This window comes from Siniperca chuatsi, linkage group LG8 (genome assembly GCF_020085105.1).
Source record: "Siniperca chuatsi isolate FFG_IHB_CAS linkage group LG8, ASM2008510v1, whole genome shotgun sequence".
Classification (NCBI taxonomy): Eukaryota; Metazoa; Chordata; class Actinopteri; order Centrarchiformes; family Sinipercidae; genus Siniperca; species Siniperca chuatsi.
This window is the reverse complement of record NC_058049.1, coordinates 19,098,739-19,117,406: the sequence shown is the minus strand read 5'-3', so window position 1 is coordinate 19,117,406 and position 18,668 is coordinate 19,098,739. Positions and strand designations below refer to the sequence as shown.

At 38.5% G+C, this 18,668-nt stretch overlaps 2 protein-coding genes across 3 annotated transcripts in view; both read left to right on the top strand.

Annotated features, from left to right (window-relative positions):
- nlgn3a (neuroligin 3a) overlaps positions 1-18,668 on the top strand; it is a 187,053-nt gene that overhangs the window by 37,051 nt on the left and 131,334 nt on the right. The gene's annotated exons all lie outside the window — the stretch shown is intronic.
- On the top strand, positions 4,240-11,352 carry LOC122880309. Of its 2 annotated transcripts, XM_044205315.1 has the most exons (3): positions 4,240-4,259; positions 8,675-9,325; positions 10,852-11,352. In XM_044205315.1, the coding sequence occupies exons 2-3, from the start codon at positions 8,776-8,778 to the stop codon at positions 11,082-11,084; spliced, it is 783 nt and encodes a 260-aa protein (XP_044061250.1). In that variant the 5' UTR covers positions 4,240-4,259; positions 8,675-8,775; the 3' UTR covers positions 11,085-11,352. The 2 variants fall into 2 exon arrangements, with proteins under 2 accessions (XP_044061250.1, XP_044061249.1); XM_044205314.1 differs by lacking the exon at positions 4,240-4,259 and having other exon boundaries at positions 8,519-9,325.

Here is an 18,668-nt window from a genome sequence, read left to right as displayed (position 1 = left end):
AGTTGATTAAAGCTCAGTTGATACATCAGCATCACATTATTAAAGCAGTCCATTTAAAACTAGGCTGTGCATTGGTTTAATAGAATATTTTATATTTACAGTATAGTAGTGTAGGATGTACATAATAGTCATTTAAAATGATCTACTGTGTTTTGTTAATCCATAGTACAATAAAGAGCACTATAATTCTTCAAAGATGTGTCAAACACTAATAATGTTAGGCCTATCTACTGTAGGTTGATTTCTAAAAACAGCCCTGGTACAGCAGTAACATGACCATTTCATAATACAAGACAGAACAAGTTTTATTATAGGGTAAAGCGCCATATAAACAATAATGTTTGGGGTCAGTACTTCAGGTCTCTCGCCCATTCTGCCTTTATCTCTGTGTAGACATGAAATAAATAGCTTGGTGTGGGTTCATGATTCTCCAGATTTGTGAACTCAGGAAACCACTCAGCCATTCAGTGTTCATCAGAGTAATTATGTTTTGTTGTGCCCACAGAAGTGACTCACAGAAGAACAGCTGCATGTGTTGTTGCAAAAGGCAGGCACACAGGCACACACAAAACAGACATGTGCACATCTGTGCTCCATCCAAATTATATCAGGTCAAACAAAGTGTAAAACCATTAGCAAACAAAGTGCTAATGGAAATTAAAGTTAAGTATGGAGAAATGTATACAAAACTTAAAATAGCTTGATCCTCATTCATCTATTTTAGAAATCTGACTGAAAAAATTAAGAAGTATGTAAATAAAGTTTTGGTCAAAGGTAAAATGATAATACAGATCAGGGCCCTCTGGAAATGAGGAAGGCGCTGCTAGTAGTAGATCGACTAATACGGTATTTCTATACAGTAAGGCAATAGCATTTAAAGTGTCTAAAAACAAACACACAAGCATGCCAATATGTACAAAAACACACAGAAATCCTTTCACACACTGAGGCAGGCGCTCAAAGAAAACAAGAAGCAATACAATTTTGCAAAGACACGACTCATAAATTATACATGACAGGTTATTTCCTTTTATATTTTAACTACTTTGTTGATACTTCACAAGGTACAGAAGCAATGAGTTGGTTCAGTGGCTGGTAACAAAAATGCCTCTGTTCTCAACTACAAATTGTCTTGGAGTGCAAATCTGTTTGATGATTACATTTCCAACTATTGAACATTGTTCAAGTGCATTTGCTCAATAGCACAAAAATATTTGTCAGCAAAAGCTTAATAAACAGAAGCAGCGAATTAGAAACAAACTGGTGCACATTTGATTTCTTACTGAGAAATTAAAGGTGCAAAAACATCACTCAGCAGAAGAATTTCTACTGTGAGCAAGGGCAAGGCTTTTGCTTGTTGCTGAAATGAATATTCTAAATGAGGAATTGATTGGCCATTATGAGAAACTAGCACTCTTAATTTGCTTGTAGAAATGTGTCAGAAAATAAATTTGCATATATATTACAAAAGCTTCAAGATATAAGTAGCTTGGGCAGAATTCAAACCAGTGTAGCTACAAGATTGAATTACATACTAATTGAATCCATCAGTTATTTTCGAATACATGAAAGATTGAATTGTGTTTCTGAGTGGCCAAAAACTTTATCAAAGAACCAATTTTAGATCTTCTCTGGCAGCCTTTGGCGCTTTCAAAGACATCTTTATTATTAGTAGTATTTGTTACAGTAGTTATTATAGTAATTTGTATTTTTTATTAAAGAGATTACAACAGTTTGAGAACATCTGAGATTACTTACTTTTGACAGAAAACTATACAGTATCTCCCTCTTTCTCTCTCTGTAACACCTTCTCTCTCTCTTCCCATGTTTCTTATCATACTCTCCACTACACACTGTATTGTTCAGCTGATGATAAATTACCATGGTGCCGGAAGCCAGAATGAGCTCTCGCTGAGACCACACGAATGCCACACTTTCAGTACTTCTCCAGAAAGATTCATTACAGTAATTAAAGTTCTGTTTTCTCACATTCTTCCACAGAAGTCACTCCATGCAATCATTCCACATTCTCAGCAGAGAAACAAAGCCCATTGTAGTTCTATTGGCATTAGAAGTGGGTGGCTAGACTGGTTTACTATTTTTATCTTGGTGGACATCACCAGCTTGGATAATCAACTCCAACAGATTGCGCTCTGAGAAACAAATTGCTTCATTTAAGCATGAAAATGATTGAGCAAAAGGATGACAAACACAACGGAGTGCATTTATCAAAGCTGTTTACATGAGACACAAATCACGGCTGCTGGATCCACTTGAAAAATTGCTTTGTTATATTTACAATTTATCATTGACATGTTGTATTTACTGAAAAACAAATCTGTCAGATGGTAGCCAAGATAGATTCAGTATGTCAATTATTACAACTGAATAGAATTACTGCAAGGTCTCATGTCTGTGCTGCACGTACTCTAACATTATAGTTCAGTGCATAGGTTCTCCACATATTATTATTATTATCTAAAATTTGAGGAACAAAAGTTTTGAGAGACAGCTGCATTGCACCCATGCCCTTGTCCAGCTGGATATCAATTTTAATTTGACATATTACATATTTGCATACAGACAGGTGACAAATTACAGGAAGAATCTGATTAAATGAGTGGAAAAACATAACGAGTGCAGATGCATCAGTGCAGGGCATGAGAGGTCACTGAATAGTTTAATAAGTCACCAGGGCCTCATTTATAAAACTGTTCACGTCAAAAGGTTGCATATGGACGAAACACAGAAAGTGATAACTATTCTGATTTATGACACAGTGCGCACGCACGTCCCACGCCGATTCCCTTTTAAAAATCACAATCAACTCGAACTTTTACACACGTGAGCAAGCTTCTTGTCCCACCCTTTTATCGCTCATAGTTGCCTATAAATAGTCAGTTCTCTCCTCTGTGCTCTGTGGGTTGGAGAAAGGGTTGAGCAGCCACCCTTTGAGGGGATATCCACTGTCGCCTGCAATATTAGTGAATGGGTTAGGCACTGCAGTAGAGAAAAATTGCATTTGATTTAGAATTTCTAAATGAATCATCCATACCTAGAAGCCAGCCATCACGCAAAGGCCTCAAGTCTGCGCCCAACACTGCTGTTTCTCTAAAGAATGAGTCATGTGTTGACCCCGGCCACCGTGCCGCTACATTAGTAAGTACCATGTCTGCATCACATATGATTTGAATATCAATCGAATGAAAATGCTTTCGATTAATGAAAGCAAATTCATTCTTACTCAGTGCCCTTATTGCAACATGAGTGCAGTCAGTAGCACCGATTACATTTGGGAAACTGGACATTGCTGCAAATTGCTCTTTTTAATTTGCCTGTTCACCCACTGTGTAAGGAAACATTATTTAGAGATGTGTCAAACACATTATACCTCCTAACACATCTAAAGGTCAGAGATACCTAACCTTATTATTTATGAGAATACATTTCACAACTTCTAAGTATTGTTTAATAATTAACATATCTGAGGTTTTTTGTGTGTGTAAGTCACATTTCTTGCACTCCAAGTCTATTTTTTTCTTCCTCTGGTGCGCTAAGTGAAGCATGATCTCCACAGACAGCTGTTTAAACCACACAAATATCACGTTTATATGTTGTGAACTTATTTACAGTATCTGTAATGACTGATCAAGGATCCCAGTGTCTCTATGAGCTTGCCGGTGTCACTGTAGGCAGATTCCCCCTGCCCACTACAAGTAAAATCTATTAGCCTAATCAGTAAATAAAAATAATGCTGTTAGTTTGCCTGGTGAAGACAATTTGGCCGGTGCTGCTGCTGACAGACAGATAGCTGGTTCTGAGGACAGAGACTGCCGAATGGATGTTGGAGTCAGTGTGGATTGAATGGACAGAACGCTTCAATAGTGCTTATGTGCTACTCATGTCTCACTTTTGATGTGGATTCCCAGTAAGAGTCAACTTAAACCCACCTGTACTGCTGCGTTGATCTCATCCACTGTTGTTGCCATTTTTCTGCTGCTATTTTTAATGGATTTAGCCAGGTAGCTAGCAAGCTATGCTAAATGACACTGACAATTTTAATCCTGCCCACAAAGGTCTGGATCCAGGCTACAGTTTCACTACTGTAACTTAACACCAAGCTAATAAGCAGTGTTTCACTGCCTTGACCTCTGACCACACCCAGGATCACTGATGGGTGTGCTTTTATACACCTCTAATCACACCCAACAGTGATGTCACAGTATTCTGCAGCAAGGTGTGAAGTTAAACCATTGGAGGTAAGCAAAAACAAGATTTTCAGGGGGTGTTCAGATACTCTTTAAAGAGACTGTCCTCAGAACAACATTGGTCTTTTGGTCAAATGCTTAAAACCACATATGTATCCACACGTTTTCCTGGAAAGTGACCTTTTGTGGATAATGACTGTTCTCTCTACCAGCAACTGTGGATTATTGATGTGTTTACATTCAGTAACAAAGGCAGAAGTGGCATGTAAATGGTATACCACCCAAAAACTCTTCGGGAGGGGGGTCAGGGTTGATGGTTTGGTCAACAACACGTGTGAATGATTTGATTAGACTGTGCTTTCCATCCCATTTCCTACCAACAGTCAACAGATGGTATTTTTAACCATGAGGATATTTTCCTAACCTAACCACAAAGCTTTATTTGTCTAAACTTAACCATGGAGTTAATGAATCAGTAAACGCTGTTTTCAGTGAGTAATTTTTGGAACGGTCATATACTGTAGGTAATTTTGGTAGGCACTGACAATCTATTTTTACAAGTTAGGCATGAGGACTTGTTAAAACTAAAACACAAAATTCAAATATCGGAATATACAGTTGCACTGCTCCTATATCATGAGAGAAGAGCGACTGAGACAAACCCTTACACATATAAACACAAAGCTGGACAGATCATTGATCTATTCCTTTGCTTTGAAAAGAACCTTAACACATGACAAGCGCAATGTTATCGTTTTCCCATTTCGGCTGAATTAACTGCCATTAAGCACACAGCATTCTAGTCTCACAGTATACAGTAACCATAACAATCGCTGGGGGCCGTCTCAAATCAGAGGTGATGGTTTAATCAGAGGGGAGTTTAGCCTGCTGCTCCTCATTTGTCTTTGACCTGATCTTCACGCCATAGAAATTCTCTATCCACGCTCGAGAGATGATTATTAAAATGTGTGAGAGGTTTTGGTTTCTTCTACCTGCCTTTGTCCTTGAGTGTTTCCACAGGCTTTAACACCAGCCCACACAGGCAGACACCCGAGAGCCTGAATCCATAAGAATTTACATGCCAGGCTTAGGCGACTATAGAGACACTGATGAAAAGAGACTGAAGGTCGAATGCTGCATTGAATCTGCTTTAAGGGCAGAGTTGCCAGATAGTTCCAAACATTTCAACCAACAGTGAAACAGTTTGCAACAGCAGCAATACACATTACTGAGTCTGGTAATTGCTGTCATACAAAGACTCTTCTGTCTGATAATTAGTTCTTCCATTGGGACGGGGGATAAGGGCTGGGGGGAAAGAATATCTGGCTCCAGTGCATGGGGAAAAAACAACTATGTAGGATCATAATGTATATACTGTACTGCACAATATAGTCCCACAATTCAGTTTTGTATATTTCTCCTAGTCATAAAAATCCACACAGAATCATATCATGTGGTCACTCACTTAAAACATCAGTTTGATGCAGTTACCTTTCTTGTTTATCAGAGCTTTCTTGAGAGTTTACTACCATCTTCTGCTCGAGTGAGATTTCATACGACATTGTCTGTTTTCAAAACAAAAGCTTAGCAAATTGGCAAGAAGATCAAAGAATGAAGTCTGTAATTTGGAAAGTGGTGAGTATGCTTGAGAGATTTCTGCACAACGCTCTTCATTTCCCTGGAAGCAACATTAAATCCTATTCAGCCAGGCCGGCCATATTTTTTGGATTTTCGTCCAAACAAGAATTTGGAAAGAGCCCAGTAGTAACCCTCATCCGGATTTATTGGCTCACCACCAGTCAGTTTTAAGGTGCAAGATGATAATCATTTCATCAAAATTAGATTCATCGTTCCAACCACCCCAGATGGCACTAAATGCATACAGTGTTTGTTTCTTACATTAGAAATGCATAGTGTTTTTTCCTACAGCCTGTTTTGCCTTTTGGGGTGTGAGTCTTTTGGGCTGATGTAGTGTAAGGACTAATTCAGAAGATATTCATACTTGACAGCACTCTGGTTATATTAACTTTCATGTTAAGTTTACTGCAACTCTGGAACACAGCAGTAATACTGTATGATAGCAGCCTCTCCACCAGTGATCAATGAACTTATGCTATTTAAAATTATTTTCCTGGAGAAGAGTGATTAAATCAGCCTCTGGGTATATTGACTGCTGTCTTCATTGTCTTCAAGCATTTGTTTACTGCTGTTTGCCTGCTTTTGAGCTTCTAACAACCTGAACGACTTATGCAAGTGGCAGGTTTTCGGTAGAGTGTTATGGGCCTCAGGTAAATATCTACAAGCCTGACACAGCACAGTTTGTTGCAGAAAATATCTCTCAGACCTCCGTTGGCTTAGCTATAAATTGCTTTTTGTGAGACAAGACCCAAGCTCCATTACCCTCGGTGGAAAACCATCTCATGGAAGGAGTTGTCACCTTGAGGCCGATCTGTTCTCACGACTGACTGACAGCGCTCTCTCTCTCCGTCTCCCTCCCTCTCTCTGTTTGTCTCTATTCCTCTTATCTCCCTTTTCTATCACTCCAACCCCATGCTCTGCAGTCTGTTTAGATCAAACTGCTCCTGCAAGCATCTCTGATTTTCAATCAGTTTCAGGAACAGCACCTCTCACTGTGTCTGCCTGTCTGTCAGTCTTCAGAGCACCCACTGCTGGAGGGAGTGGGAGTGGAAGCTGAATCCATCAGGGACACAAACTGATAGCATTCACCATTTACATATGAATAACACTCAAGGAACACTGCCATACCTCCTCCCCCTCAGTGCTATTTTAAGTATACTGTATATCCAACTTGGTTATAAGGTTGAAAAAAAAACAACTAAAAAGCAAAGCAAGTAATATCAGTGTTCATTTTATAAGAGGAATTAATCCTTGTGTCTTCGGCATGTATTGACATATCACTGTATGTAATATGAAGTTGCAGCAGTTTCCAGCACTGTCTTGTCAGTGATCTCCTGCAGCCTGATTAGATGCCATGTGAACAGCACAGTGGCCCTTGATGCATTAGACAGACAGGCCTGTTCATGCTGACCAATTATACCAGATCGCCTGCTGGAATCACTCAGGCAGCAATGCCAAACAAACAAACAAACAAACCCTGATGAGACCTGAAAAGCATTGAGAATTTAAAATAAAAAGCACTTTGAGATGAGCAGGTTCAGAAATTGTACACATACTGTATGTATTAATGATTAGTGTGCAAAGAATCTGTTCTCTCAAATTATCTATGTCTAACTTCAATAATGCTAGATGGAGGACATTATATAGCTTGAGCTTCTGTACATTGACAAAACCCTTTACATCATGAAAAGACTAAAAATCTACAACCGTGCTAATCCAACATCCAGATACTGAAAAAGTAAAGATAATAGAATTTGAATAAACGGTTGCAATTTGTATTATGGATTACCCCTTCCACCTGTGTGAGAGTCTGCAAGAGCATGCATAGTGATAAGTAAATACACACCTGCTCACACATGACAGTAAGATAATGCAGTTTAAATGCATTCAATCCAACACTGAATCACACATTTAAACAACACTGTGCTCGTGTAATGGAGGCCATTTTTATATGTTGCTTTTAGGTTATGTCAGAGTAGTTAGCTACTTAATCAACCCAACTCTGTGTCACATTAATAAAGCCCCAGAGAAGTAAACAAATACGTTTTCCACTCTCATTAGGACTATTTCCGCACTGGTAGAGCGGGAGGAAGCTGCTTGGTAATGACGTGCAGATCACAATGTAATAAATTAGACACAGCCTAGAATTAACAAACCTTGATATTTCATGGACAGAATATTATGACTGAAGCATGAATGCATATCCCAGTCTCACCAGGCTGCTTGAGCAAAAGCACATTGTATGTAATAAGGAATGAAGAAGAATGTTGATAAGGGTTGTGATGAATAATCACTAGTAAAAACATAAATGCCCCCTGAGGTTGGAGAAAGCATAAATATATAATATAACAAATAAAAGCACTGTAAAATCACTGGGAAAGAAGAAGAGGAATACAAGGTCACGTCCCATCCATTTGTCAAGTTGGTGCGTAGTAGCTAAAGATTTTCAGTTTTATTAGAGGCTTATAACTAGACTAAGGGGATTATGAACTGAATCCTTTGTAATTAGGTCCACTGGGTGAAAGTCTTAGAAACAATAAACTTCAGAGGAAGCAAGTGTCAAGGTGATTGGACGTAGAGAAAACATGTTTACATGATGGAGGGATGAGTCTGCATTTCACATGTTGCACAAACTGTATTTCTGTCCTTGTTACCCAAGAGTATCTTACAGACTTATCTTTTATAACATTTTGTAACGCAGAGGAAAGTCAGTCCTCCCCTCTACCTTTGCTGACACCGTTGTCTTTATTACCCGTCTGCCATGAATGAGACGTCCTCCTCCCTGTGCACTGTCTCCGTCTACCTAAACCTTTGTGCCTCCTCCAAAGTCCTGCTTCTGGTCCCTGGCTTCGGCTTGAACATCTTCATCCTGGTCTCCCTGGTGTCCTGTCTGCTCAGCCAGCGAAGCAAGATAAGGAGCAATGTGGCGATGTTCATCCTCGGAAGCACCAGCTGCAACCTCGTCAACCTGAGCCTGTGGCCCATGACCATTCACTGGAGGCAGCATGGCCGCTGGCTGCTGGGCTCTCACTTGTGTGAAGTCATGGTGAGCGCCAAACACCTGACAAGCTCTGCTTCCTTCCACTACGTCTCCTTCATTACCTTCTCTATTTACCTGACAGTGGTATGTGGCTGCAGGCACCTGGTAAACAGCAGGGTTTTCCTGGCCCTGCAGCTTCTGTTCCCTCTCCTTCCTGTGGGGGTGAAGAAGCTGACCCTGTGGCTCTTGGGCAGCCATGTGGATCACCTGGATCATGTCAACCTCACTTGCTTCTCCTTTATTAACGATGAAATCATGAGGGTTCTTTTGCTGGTGAAGACTCTCGTGTTTCTGCCGTTAAGCCTGTATTTCTATGCTCACATTCTACACACCATCGTCCAGAGCGCTAAGCTGATGCACAGGAACCAGAAAGTCAATGTGCGCCTGGCAAAAGTGTTCAGCCTCATATCTCTCATTACCTTCACAGCACATGTACCTGGTAAGTAAATGTTACTTTACAGGTTTTTTTGGGTTGCTTTGACTCACTAGTTTGACTTAAAGGGATAGGTTCACATTTCAAAATCTATCTTACAGTAAAATTCACATGGCCATATTTACGGTAGAAGAGTTATTAGTTGCTGTAGTTGTTTCTACTGACGGTGCTGTCCAACCCTTTTTAATGTAATTCCAAAGTGACAGGAGACAAATCCACAGTGCTTTCCCAAGTTCAGCCTAAGCTAATATGAGGCATCAGCAGTTGTAGTTTTAAACGCGGGTAGTTTCAGAAGTTACAAACTTTTTTTATTACAAAATTGCCTGTTTGTGTTACAATACCACCGCTGTAGCTCAGCAAGGAAGTGGAGTCCGTGAAAGCATAGATGGAATTTTGTATCAAAAAGTCTGTAACTTTGGAATTCTCACCTAATTTTACTATCTCAGACTGCTGAAACATATGAGCTTCAGTAAACTTTATAATGTATTTTTGCAAAGAACAATGACTGGATTTTGTCCCCCATCACATACATTGGAATCAAGAAGTCTCTTTGAAGCCAGTTGGAGAGGAACAATTACAGCGACCAATAGCTCTTTCAATGTACATTATGTCCATGTGAGTAGTGTTTTAAGATCCACTTGAAAAATGTGAATGCTTGCTTTAACAACACAGTTTTATTGGGACAATTTTCTACTGAAAAAGATAACTGATATTTTGAACCTTCATGAAGTTATTATATATTTAGAATACGATACTGAAATTAAGTATAATAACAAAAAATTTACATTTGCAGCATGCATTTGTATGGACTCAACATGTACTGTATACATACAAATATGGTACTATATACAGTACACTACCCATTTTGTACCAAAACATTTGCACAAATATAGCTTTTTATATACAATTTAACTTGTTAATGTCATTTAAAAAGTATAAAGGCTATTTTCTGAGAATTTAGCATATTTTTTGTGGGTTGTGGGTTCAAGGCTGCAGTTTGAGACATGAGTTTAGATTTTTGTTTCTATAAATAGGGAGATTTTGTTTAATAAAACCTGTGAAAAAATAAATCAATAAATAAAAAATCTTAGCTTTTGAACAGCTAGGACTTTTTTTATACTGCCATAAGGTCAATTTTACTTTATAGAAGATGGAATTTTTTAATAAAAGTCAATAATCTAAGAACATTTGTATTACTCAGAAATGTCTCATTCAAAACATTAATATTGATGAATATAATACTTATTTATGATTTAAAATAAACACATTTTCTACCACTTTTTGCTGTCTGGGTAAATCTCAGGTGGATTGAACTTTTTGGTTAAAACACATACCTTAACTTTTATTTGTTTTGCTTTTTTTTATCATAGAGGGTCTTGCTAAATTATACTCAATTAGGAAAGATACAGGCCTTTACAGTGGTAAATGGTTTTACTTATTTGTGATTCTATATCACAAAATATAAATGACTATCATTTAAAGGCATTGCAATAATTACTACCCATTCTTATACTATATTTTATGTACTATAGGTGCTGTGTTTGCACTGATGGCACACCCGTCTGTGTGTCAGGAGATGGTCAGAGATCTGCTGCTGGACCTGTCTTTACTCTCCAGCCCCATAATCCTGCTCTGTATGAATAAAGAGCTGAGGAACCAGTGTCTGTTACTGCTGCAGCGCAAACCCGCCAACCACTATATGGGGGAAAAAATCTATCAGCAAGACAAACAAGTGGCACAAGAACCTGACTACTGGAGAAACTGACACAATTCACCTCTAATTCATAAGATAATGATTTATAAGTTTATGAAGTCAAACACTTCATGATATGCTTATACTGTATGTTTATGTGCAACCTCAAAGAACTTCAGTGTATTTCAGACATCAACTAGGGCTGATAAAAAAAAAAAAAATTGCGATTTTGTTGTTTCCCATTAACTTGACTTCCAAATTGTCATTGAGGTGGATAAATGTTGAAGAAGAAAAGACAAACAATCAGCAAATAAATATATCAAAGAACAAGTAAACACAAGGTTTTGTTTTGTAGTGTCGTTTTTGCCTGTACGAGTGTGTGTGTGTGTGTGTGTGTGTGTGTGTGTGTGTGTGTGTGTGTGTGTGTGTGTGTGTGTGTGTGTGTGTGTGTGTGTGTGTGTTTGCTGTGGGGTGAATGTAGGTCAGACTATAAATTAATCTCCTTCAAAGTCAAAGTGAGACCAACATTACTGCCCGCGTGTCTGGGATCAATATGTCTGAGTTGTAGTGTTTCATATGCAGCAGCAACATTATTATTTATTCATGATTTACAGCCATTGGGTTTTCTAGGCATACAGCTGAAACTCTGCTCGTTTGACCAATGGTTATGCAGTGACATCTAGTGGTGATTTACTAGACTGCGTGTACTTCAACACGAGGTGTTTGATCATAAATATTAGGTTAAACAATTCAGAAAATCCACTTTGTTCACCTTTTTTTTTTTCACTCACACCAATTTTGCATGTATTTCCGGTATCTACTGCAGTTGCAACACCATTAACTTGAATCTAACCACTTTCAACCTGTGATCAGAATGGACTTTATTACTTTGATGCTATAAAAAATTATGAAATATAGAAATGGTAGCTAAAACTAGTAATAGAGCAACAATAAAAGGGGTTTTTAAAAAATTCATAAAAGAACCTATAGATGCCTGATAAATGACATTCCAGCTTATAGTCAGTAGGTGGTGCTGTCTGCTCACATTTGCATCTACTGCTTACAGTAAGTCATGAATGACTGAATAATATTCATTAATCTTCTTGATAGATTCAGTGAGAGGGATGCAGCACTGGATAATGAATATGCATATTTATGAACTTCTTCACTCATGACTTAGATAATCCGAGCACATACAAGTTAGGTTTTTCCCTGCAGCCAGTTTGCCTTCATTTCCTGGAAGCTTCTCTAGGTCACAAATTGCATGCAGCTCCCACCATTCGACCTTTAACCCCGGTAATTTCCCAGGGGTCTCTGCAGTACGGAGAAGCATATAGAAAATGGTAATTACTAGTGTCTCAGACTACCCACATATTATATTAACTAGATGAACCACAATTAACATGTTACTGAAATAGTCTCATGTTTTGCAAAGTGGATAGCTGGTGCAGTGCAGTACTGCAGCATTTTTTTTAACACAAGCAAACTAATATGGCAAAGAGTGAAAGCTTGTCTGTCAAATATTTTTTTCTGTATGGAGATGGAAATATATGGAAATATAGGAGACAGTTAATAAAGCTCATTTTAATAACAATTGGTTTGCGTCCTCACAATGCTTTGATTTTTCTCTGACCTTAAACAATGGCACCGTCTACACACAAACTCATTACCATGCATTTTCCTTTGCATGTGTTAACATAACCTATTTAAGTTATATGTTAATTGTTCTTGTAGTTATTCAGTAAATCAATATTCAGTAAATCGTTATGAAGTGTGTGTGTGTGTGTGTACTATATGTGTTTTTTTGACTAGTCTCATTCATGATAGCAAAACTACTTTTTGTAAAGTAACTAACTTGAAGGGAAATACATTTCAGTGAAGACTGTTTCATGTGGAGTCAACTCCGGCAGTTATTCAGTGTGTTGTGCCAACTAACATAATATAACATTAATTCTAATTACTAAGACAATCTTTATGCAATTATATTAAATTTCTCCATTGTAAGGCATTATATAAGATCTTTCCTTGAATCAAAGAATCATTTCAGTCTGCAGCAAGTGTCTTCAGTTGCCTAGCAACTCCAGCCCTGGTGCGGACTAATGCTGTCTGGTGTGTGGAGGTAAATCGGGGGGCAATCTGATTTCAAAATAGGTTGCATGTAGGCGGGGGTCAAACTTTGCTGATGCTCTAGGACAGTTTTCCCAATCGGTGCTGGATTCTTGTTGTGCTGTTTGTCTTAAAAAAAAAAGCGGAATGTAGCTGCAATTAAAATAAGATTAAGAGACTATAGTCCAAGGACAACAAATCAGATAGCATCTAGTGATGGGAAAGTAATGTTTAGCTGCTGACCATGTAGGCTAAAGCTTACACGTTCTCCCAAATGGTGAAATTAACCATGCTTGCCACCTGAGCTGCAAAGTCCCCAGGCAAGCTGTGGCTCTGTTCAAAGCATGGAAATTTGCTTTGTGGATCGCAGCCATGTCCTTACTCAGTGGTATGTATAATTGCAGTGGTGGCTCTTACATTCACATGTGAAATGCAAATGCCTATAGCGATTGTTCTTCTCCCAGGTTTCCTGCTTCTTGTCCGCTACGCTTCGCTAAAACAATTCCACATTGCCTTCAGCAAATCAGCTTCTCTTTTGCACTGCTCCCTCTATTCTTCTGTTCATTAAAGTTTCATGCCAGATTTTTACTTTGATAACATATGCATATTGTATGCCATGCTGCTGGATGCAGGTAGCATCACAGGGGCTGAAAAAGTCTGAAAGAAGTCCACATCCTTTATACCCAGCCTTTGTAAACTGTCATATGCTCCTGCTGTTTCCCTCATATCTTTACAGATGTGTCACTGCAAGTTATGACACACTTTGACAGCAAGAAGAGACATTTTGTTGTGATGTTAAAACTCAACCATCCACGCGTTCACACCGTTATGAAAGAGCCTGCATGCTTTATCAGACATGCTATTTGAATTTCCATAGGCTGTCATGCTTCCTATCCTATCCAGTGATTACAGGCTGCATTTCCAATGTACATGCAATCTGTGATATGCCATCTCAGAGTTTTGATGAAGAGAATAAAGTATGAGGAATTCTATATTCAGACAGATGGAAAATGCAATTTCCACACTCGACAACCATATGTTCATTCCATTGATTTATAATCAAAGACTGGAAATGTATGGGTAAAGGACCATCTCATGAAACTTTGCACCTCCCATATCATTTTGAGGATAGAAGAAGAGATCAGGATAGCATTCATTGATGGTCACCGACCACAACCCACCAGCTTTGGCTTTTTGAATGAAGTTACAGCTGATTTATATCAACAACACGAAACAAATCAATACAAAAAATATAAGCAAAACAAAAAGTTAAAGATATGTGCAGTGAGAGCTTTATAAAGGAGTTTCAGTTGTGGAGGGCTCTAGTGTAAAGGGAACGTAGATAGAAATGATTTATAGCACCCCTAACGTTTAACAATTAGATAAAATATATTGGTGTTTACCAGCATATCTGAGGCGAGGCCTGACAGGGTAAGTAATTTGATGCTGTCGAACTCAATGGGAAAAGTACCAGCCTCTATCTTTCTCTCTCTCTCTTCTCTCAGTCTCACTTTTTTTTCCTTAAGCTTTCTGATGCATTTGCGCTGCTCTCTTCTTGCCCCGAAAAATCACTTTGTCACATAGCGACGCATCATTTCATATGCTAAATTTTTAAAAACTGGAACTGGAAATCCTTTCTCAGCATGCAATATCCATTAGGGAGAAAATTATTCATATGATTCCCCTGCATTATTTATCACTTAATGAAGAGAAATATGTGCCCCACACGCTCTCGCCATTGTTTCCCGCCAATAATTTACCTTTCAGGATTTCAGGTTCATCTTTACAGGAACCCACTGTGCCTTTGCTGGATAATCTAGAGTGAGAAACAACTTTTGATCACATAGCAATGGGATTTAAAGTGCCCTCATTCCTCCATCACCTCTGAAGATTCACTTCATGGAGGTCCCATAAATCTCTCTAGAGGTTGTTGGGGTCTATGTTGCTGCTTTTTACTACGCCTTTGCTCTGTTGTGGGAAAGGTTTTTTGGTCTTTAGGGCACATACACATGAATAACTAATACCGTACCAAAACCTACACTCACTCTCTCTCCTCCCCAGCTCTCTGTGTGCTGCACCACCTCTTACTGATGCACTGCAGACCACCAGCTTGAAGAGTTGAGATACAATATAAAGCATGGGCAGAATGTAATTTGGAAAGACAGAAAAATATCTTAGAGCACCATCGAATGCATTTATTCTGGAGACAATTGTAGCCGCTGAAAATAACTGCAAAGCGTCAAGATATGCCTGCGTCAAATACAACCTGTCATAGGGTATTACAGTCAAGGTTTGCTTGACTGTTTATTGGGTTATGGAGCTTTTTGTTATTGTGCTGTGCAGGGGGAGCAGATGGAGACTTTGCAGGTGGGAGAACCAGGCTTCTGTTCTCAGTAGAAGCAGCGAGAGGAGGAGCTGTATGTCTGCTGCTTATATTCAGCCTCCCCAGGGTTCCTAATATCACAGTATTGAGGGTGATAAATGGACCTGCAAAGGCGAACTAACCAAGTTCATGGTTCAATGATTTGGTCACTCCTTGTACACATTTAAACAGAATAGATAATAATTCTTATAGGGCAAACTGAAGCTTACCAATTCCAGTGTATGTGCTTGTGTTCATATAGAACCTGTGTTAGTATGTGAATCTTTTGTAAATTACATTTCATGGATGCAAACACAGGGCTGTATATGTTTATAATGCATTACAGTTAAATGTAATCAAGTTTGACTGCATGTGCACATATGCTTTACATGTTTGCAAATTGAGGTAAATGCCAGAGACATTGTAAATGTGCAGACGCTGACCTTTTTACTGTACTACAAACAAACAATGCTTCTATGCTGCTGGTTCTCTGCACCCTGCAGTTTTTATGGGTCACAAAGAGCACTTAAATCAGTATACACATGTAGAAACACAATGCTTTTGGCAGGAATGTGTGGTTAAAGAAAACAAAAGAAAGATTAATCATTTTAACTCGGTTATAGAATGACTTGAAGTTTGATTTTGTGTCAGAATATCTAATATATTCTATATATTTTTACTGTTTTTGTGTGGATGTGAGTGCTGGACATTGCTTTTGAGCTGGCCTCTACTCGTCCTGTTCTTTTCTGTTTCCAGCACCATCCTGTAGAACCTTACCTTTGTTTACGCATCTGCCCTTGTGGTTTTTCCTGACTTTGATAAATAATTGACATGCTCTTCTCCTTTGATATGTACTTTAATGCTTTTTTCACCAACCTTGTAAAAGTCTGCACACACAGTGCTCCTTTCCTGCTGAGTTTAGAGTGCACCTCAACACAGTCACTGATTTCATGGTGACAGCCTCCTTATTTTAATATTCACATATAGTTCATTATTTTTTTTATTTTTAGAAAGAAAAAGATAAACATGAAAACACATTGTTGTGTGATTTGTGTGAATTGGTGTGACACGAGTATTGCTAATTTACAAAAACAACAGTAGATGAGGGCCTTTCTCTTAACTTCTTTTTGCATTAATGTCAGTACAAAGACACTTTATGTGGTTGTTTTGCAGGATGCTACATACTCCACATCTACAGCTCATAACATTTAGTGTATTGTTGACAAAAGTTATTGCCTGCTCACCAGAGCCTCATTTATTGTATGCTCCAGGCAGGAAACATTTCAAAGTGGGAAATTGTCTGGCAAGTGCTGTATTTTTAATAGAATTGCTTGACATACACACTGCATACACTCAAAACAATTTCAAAACGGTTTGACTGCAGCCTTTGAAATGTTTAGATTTTCTCATTTTAAAATCACATTAAGGTTTCAAAGTCTGGGGAAGAATTTATTCTATCTATTAATCAATTAATATCTCACTGCAGAGTTATTCAGTATTACACTGTGGATCCATCTATACACACAGGCATTAGTGTATTTGTACGTTTATTGTGCTGTTAATTGCATTTAACTGCTCAAAGGATAGTAACACCTCACTTTTTTAGAGAGCAGGCCATATAAATGAGCAAACAATTTAAATAGCCAAAGTAATTGAGGAAGCAAAAGTGTGAGAGACCAATAAAAACAAAGTAAGATTCTTAGACTTTGCTTTCTTCCCCACCTGTGAAACCTCGCTTACGCTCATCTGGTGGCTGCACTGACAGGAGGAAACCTGCTAATTAGTTCCCTCTGTAAAGCTGTCATTACAGGGGGGTGGGGGCAGCACAGGGGATACGATGCTCTAATTTGTCCTTTTATATCAAGAGAGTTGAGAATCCATTTTGAATGGTGTGAAACATATGATTGAGTTTTACAATAATTCCTTGTACAGCATGAGGAGACCTACATTTAAGTCCACAGAGCAATGAATATCGTCTATTCATTCCTGTTATCTTGTTTAATGAGGAATATAATGCATAAAAAAAGCCACATTATACACTCAACGAAATCCCCACAAGAAACAAGAACATCAACTCTCAGCAAAATTCTAGGAAGTGTTAAAAAAAAAAAACTGTTTTCCACTGGCATCTTTTTATGCTTATTACATCTCAATGAAGACAATTTGACACAAAAGTGATTATGCATCCAGGCTAGGAAATGTGAAATAGGAGCACCAACGGGACGCAGATTCATAAACAGGTAGTGAAAAGTGATATTCTGTTGAAATGCTAATTCTTTGAGGGTTTTGTTCCAGAGGCATGCAGGGTGAAATTGGCCTTTAAACACATTGGCATACTAATTTGTTGAGGTGCCTCGACCTTCAGCCAGCTCAGAATAACCACGGCATTATACTGTAATTGACTTGTAGTTCACAATGGCAATGCATACATTTGCATCAGATAGAATTAGACATTTCTATGCTCTAAGGTGGGTCTGAGAGTGTACGTTGAGTGTGCGTACATGTGCCAGTGTCTGCAGGTATGGAGACAAAAGAGGGACTTAATGCATCCTTCATGCAGTGTTGAAGGTGGAATTAAGGTTGCTTTGAGGATCGACTGTAAGCGTGGTGGTGCTGCTAACCCATGCTGACAAGGTTCAGCAGGTCTGTTAGTTTGCTTTGTCCTGTGGCTGTTTGATTTACTGCACGTGCCATTTTTGTTCCCCCTTTTCTTTCTGCCCCTTACTTTGTTTTTCTTGTGAGATAAAGGGCTATGTATTAAATAAAATCAAACACACAATAAAAGCCACATACGTTGTCCATAAACATATGCACATTCTTGACACAGATGCAGAACGATTTATACATGTAGTGTAGGACAGGCACATATCCTGGACAGGCTTGTATTTCAGTGTGAACCCATAAAACAAAACAGTGTCTACTTGCGCCCGCTTGTCATCAGTTGCACGTCTTCCAGTTGTGATCAGTTCAACCAAAGAACCTTTTTCCCGCAGTAAAGTAGTAAAATTATTCAGTAATTTACACAAAAAAGCAAAGATTAAAGCTAAGTCAAAAAGTACAAGCTTAATTTGTATCATAAATATGTTATTTTTCTGCCTGCTTCTTCTGTTAATTATCTCACGACCGCTCAAATTAATCTTCCCCAGGTTTGGAACCACCGTTCTGATATGATCACTCATGTCTTGACC